The sequence below is a fragment of the Octodon degus genome, unplaced genomic scaffold (assembly GCF_000260255.1).
Source record: "Octodon degus isolate 3935 unplaced genomic scaffold, OctDeg1.0 scaffold00254, whole genome shotgun sequence".
Classification (NCBI taxonomy): Eukaryota; Metazoa; Chordata; class Mammalia; order Rodentia; family Octodontidae; genus Octodon; species Octodon degus.
Window position 1 is genome coordinate 2380309 of NW_004524830.1, and position 4642 is coordinate 2384950.

The 4642-nt window shown below is 42.1% G+C and overlaps 1 protein-coding gene across 1 annotated transcript; it reads right to left on the reverse strand.

Annotated features, from left to right (window-relative positions):
• Positions 1–3228: 3228 nt before the first annotated feature.
• On the reverse strand, positions 3229–3531 carry LOC101581132 (60S ribosomal protein L29-like). The gene has a single exon (XM_004646122.1). The coding sequence runs from the start codon at positions 3529–3531 to the stop codon at positions 3229–3231; it is 303 nt and encodes a 100-aa protein (XP_004646179.1).
• Positions 3532–4642: the final 1111 nt, after the last annotated feature.

Consider the following 4642-nt stretch of genomic DNA (forward strand, 5'->3'; position numbering starts at 1 on the left):
TGAAAAAGAAAACACAAGCGCTACAACTGGTGATACCATAAAGGAGGGGCTGCCCAAGTCTTTTAGAGTTCACCTCTTGTCACAGCTTGCTCCAGGTGCTAGACATGGAGCTGAAGGATTTAATGTTTGTCCTGCTGGATTTTTGTCTTCTTTTCTGCCACTAGTTTTCTATCACTGTATTACTTCCTTTTGAAATGGGAATTATATGTTGGAAGCATTTGGCTTCATTTTTATTTCTACAAGAACTCACAGCTAAGAGTTTGTTTGGAGTCTCAGAAGAGACTTTGGACTTTGAGTTTTCAGAAAGGCTGAAACTTGTAGGACCTTGGCAGTTGTTGGAGATGGACTGAATGCATTTGCATAAAAATATGCACACACGTTATTTGGGGGGGCCAAGGGTGGAATGTTCTGGTTTATGTTAAGAAAGCCTCATGCATGCATGGGCAGGGCTTTTGGAAGAGGATTAAACCATGGGTGTGTTGTAGATAAATGTGCTCTTAGAGGTAAGGCCTAGCCTGAAGAGATGAGAGCCTGGGGGCATGACCCAAAAGGCTGCTGTGTCTCTCCTTTGGCCCCTCCAATCTCTCCAATCTCTCTCTCTCTCTCTCTCTCTCTCTCTCTCTCTCTCTCTCTCTCTCTCTCTCTCTGCTTCTTGGGTGCCATGATGTGGGCAGTTTTTCTCATGCTGGCCCTTCCACCATGCTGCCAGCCATGCAAGGACTACAATTTCTGAACTGTGAGCCCAAATAAACTTCTCCTCCTTGCGGCCAGGGAGATGGCTTGGTGGAATAAGCGCTTCCCTGGCAAGCGCAAGGGCCTGAGTTCAATCCCTGGTTACAAAAAAAAAAAAAAAAAAAAAAGTTCTCCTCCTTTAAATTGCAGGTGTTGGGAATTTTGCCCCAGCAAGGTGAAAGGTGACTAAGATAACAGGGTAACTTTTTTATTATTATTATTATTCTCTATTATTCCCTTTCTCTTGCCCTCCCCACCCCCTGATCTCTTTCTTCTTCCCCAAATCTTCCTTTTAAAGTTGTGTCAATCACAGCAGCTCCCATATCCACAGGGAGACTCTCCTGAAACTGCACCCGATTTCCTCCTATCAAGACATATTCATGGTGAAGCCAATTTGTAAATTATGCAATAGTAGGAGAATGACAACCATCACCTATAATGAAATAAAATAATTATTGCAGTATACTGCAATAAATGATAGGTGAATGTGGACTCCCTTTTTACCATCCCCAAAGTGAGAAGATTGCACAAGAGCTGAGTTAGGAAGGTTTTCATGGGTTTGAACTTCATTTTTATTTAAAATTAAGTATATTTACTCATATGATTATATAATAGTCATTTGAAAGCATAACTATAACCAATTAGGTATCAAATTGAACTTTTTTTGAAGAATGCGCTGCTAGTACAGCAGGACCTCAGGTGATGAACTTAATTTGTTTTACAGTTTGGGGAAGATGGTCATGGTCGTGTTTGTCACCTGATGCGGAATTGGTGAATGGAAGCAAATTTTTTCTGAACTCTTTTGTTTAAAAAATGAATTGTTGGGGGCCGGGGAGATGGCTCAGTGGAATAAGCGCTTCCCTGGCAAGCACAAGGGCCTGAGTTCAATCCCCGGTTCTGGGAAAAAAAAAAAAAGAAAAATGAAAGAGTTTGTGAACCCAAATATCACTGTACCCCACTGTTATCCCACTGGCCCCCAGGGGTTCTGCCCATCCAGGACCTACCTGCTCCTACCACCAGCTTCCGCTCCCCCTCCTGTCCTGTGCACTTCCTGCACAAGTACCCAACAGCTCCTCTTTGGGCGCTGCTCATGAGCACACCAGGAAACCCACTACACATGGCCTTCCCAGAGCCTCCTTGCTGGCCAGCTAGAATGCTGGATAGACTCTCAGAATCTCAGCTACAGTGCCGTGTCACACAGATGCTTTACCGGAGTGAGGTGCAGTACATTTCTATTGATATAAATCTCACCATTGTCATTACTTAAAGTAACAATTCAGTAGCTTTCAGTGCGCTCAAATCTTGTTCCACCATCACCATAATGCCAGAGCACTTTCATTTCTTCAAAAAGCAACCCTGCACCCACCCAACAGTCAATTGCTAGTCTTTGTCACCCTAGCCTTTAACGACTAACTTGTTTTCTGCCTCCATGGATCTACCTATTCTGTCATTTCCCATAAAAGGAATCTAACAAAATCTGCTCTTCTGTAAAAAGTCTAGCTTCTTTCTTCAATATGTTTTCAAGGCTCATCCATGTTGAAGTATCCTTTTCATGGCTGCATAATATATGTGCATATACAATATCATGTTTATCCATTTGGCTATTGGGAATGCTGAAGACTGCTACAAGTTTCATTCTACAAGCTTTACTTTGAACATTAGTCTTCAACTTTTTTAAACTTTTATTCAGGGTTAGAATTGTAGAGTCATATGTGAATTCTATGTTTAACTTCTTGAGGAATAGGAAAATTCTTTTTCCAAGTAGCTATACTATTTCAGAGTCCCACCAGCCATGCATAAAAGCTCCAGTTTCACTAGATCTTTTCAGTACTGCTCATTTTTCCATTTTAAGTCAGAGCCATCATGGTAGCTGTGAAGTGGCATCTCATCACGGTTCTGACCAGCATGTCTTTTGTTTTGTTAAGACGGGGTTTTGCTACGCAGTTCAGACTGGCCTTGACCTTACTTTTTAGCCTAGGTTAGCTGCCAGCTCTCAGAGATTCTCCTGCCTCAGCCTCTGGAATGCTGGGGTTATAGGTGTATGCCACCTATACCCAGCCTGATCAGCCTTTCTCCATGACTGATGATGACAAGCATTTTCCGTGTCCTTATTGGCCATTTATGGGTATGCTCTGGAGAAATTTCCATTATCCTTAGGTCATTTTTTTTTTCTTTTTTCTTAGGTCATTTTTGAATTGAATATTTTTTTTTTTTCCAGGAACTGGGGATTGAACTCAGGCCCTTGCACTTGCCAGGGAAGTGCTTATTCCACTGAGCCATCTCCCCAGCCCCTCTGAATTGAATAATTTTGTTGTTGAGTTTTAGGAGTTCTTTCTATATTCCAGATATCAATGTCTTCTTCTTCTTTTTTTTTTTTTTTTTGTCCTTCCTCAGGATTATTTGTACAAAGAACACAGGAGGACATCAGCCCCCCACAGATGGCACCCCAGGGGTCACACCAGTCCTTCTGCTTTTACATCAGCAGATAAGAGCCTTTTACTGTGGAGCCTTTATGGGACCCTGGGCCTTGGGTGGAGCAGAAGCTGGAGCCTGGACCTTTGGCTGGTGAGGCCTGGGACCCTTGGCAGTGTGCACACGGATACGCTTCACAAGCTTGTGGAGGGCAGTATAGGCAAGTCGAGCAAGCCTGAGGCCTACTCCCTTTGGAATGATCTTGGGCTTGACCTCCTTGGGCTTGAAGAGGGCCATGATAGCCTCGGAGCATGCGCTCATGGCCTTGGCATTATTTGCTTGCATCTTCTTGAAGCACTTCTTGTTGTACTTCTTGGAAAAACACATGTTCCTAAGGAACTTGGGATCTACCCCTTTCAGAGATTCGTATCTTTGTGGCTGAGGTATTACAAATGTGACGCCATTTCTGTGCCATTTTCAGGACTGATTGTGTATGATGTGGTTCTTGGACTTGGCCATAACTGCACTGTAAACCACGGCTGCCAGGTGCCTGGAACCGGAAGAAGAAAAGAAAGCCTCCAAAGCCTTCTTAAGTGTATGAGTTGGAGATATTTTTTCTCATTGTGTGTTACCTTCTCACTCTTTGATATTATTTTTGGTGGACAAACTTTTAAGTCTGATGAAGTCCTTCTTACCTATCTTTCTTTCATCATTTGTGCTTTGGTGCTATATTTCAGATCTATATGTTGCCAAATCAAGGCCATGAAAATTTACTATTATATTTAGTACTAAGAGTTTTCCATCTTTGGTGCTTATGTTGAGGGCTTTGATGCAGTTTGAGTTAATCTGTAAATATGAATCCTACATCACTCTTTTCTGAGAGCCTGCCCTGTCACCAATTCTTTTGCTCTTACAGGGCCTTGACACTTGCTAGAAATCAATCAGTTGCAGGTCTGTACTCCACCATTCTACTTCTTTGGATTATGAGTTGGTTCTGAGACATAAACATTCTTTTTTTTTTTTAATGTATTTGGTGCAGAGTCTCACTATGCAGCTTAGACTTGTAGTGATCTTCCTGTTATCAGCCTCCCTAGCACTGGGATTACAAGTGTGCCCCACCATGCCTGGACTCAGTGGCTGGCTCAGCATACCTGTAGGCAGGGCCAGCGAGGCATGTGGTGCCAGCGATCGAACCATGGTCTCTGTGCTTGTCCAAGCAGTTGCTTAGTCCACTGAGCTACCTCGCTGGTCCAAATCATTTTTCTTATAAATTGAGATTATCAGAGGTTTTCAAATTCATCTTCTATTAAATATAGGTGTTAAAATCTCTATGATTGGAGAATAATCTATTGTTCCCTTCAGTATGATAGTGTTTGCTTCAAATATTCTGAGTGTGGGATATAACTTATATATTTTCTTGATTAAATTAATGTTTTATCTTAATGTAATGTCCATTTGTCTTTTGTAACAACTTCTGTCTTGAAGTCTTTTTTTTTTT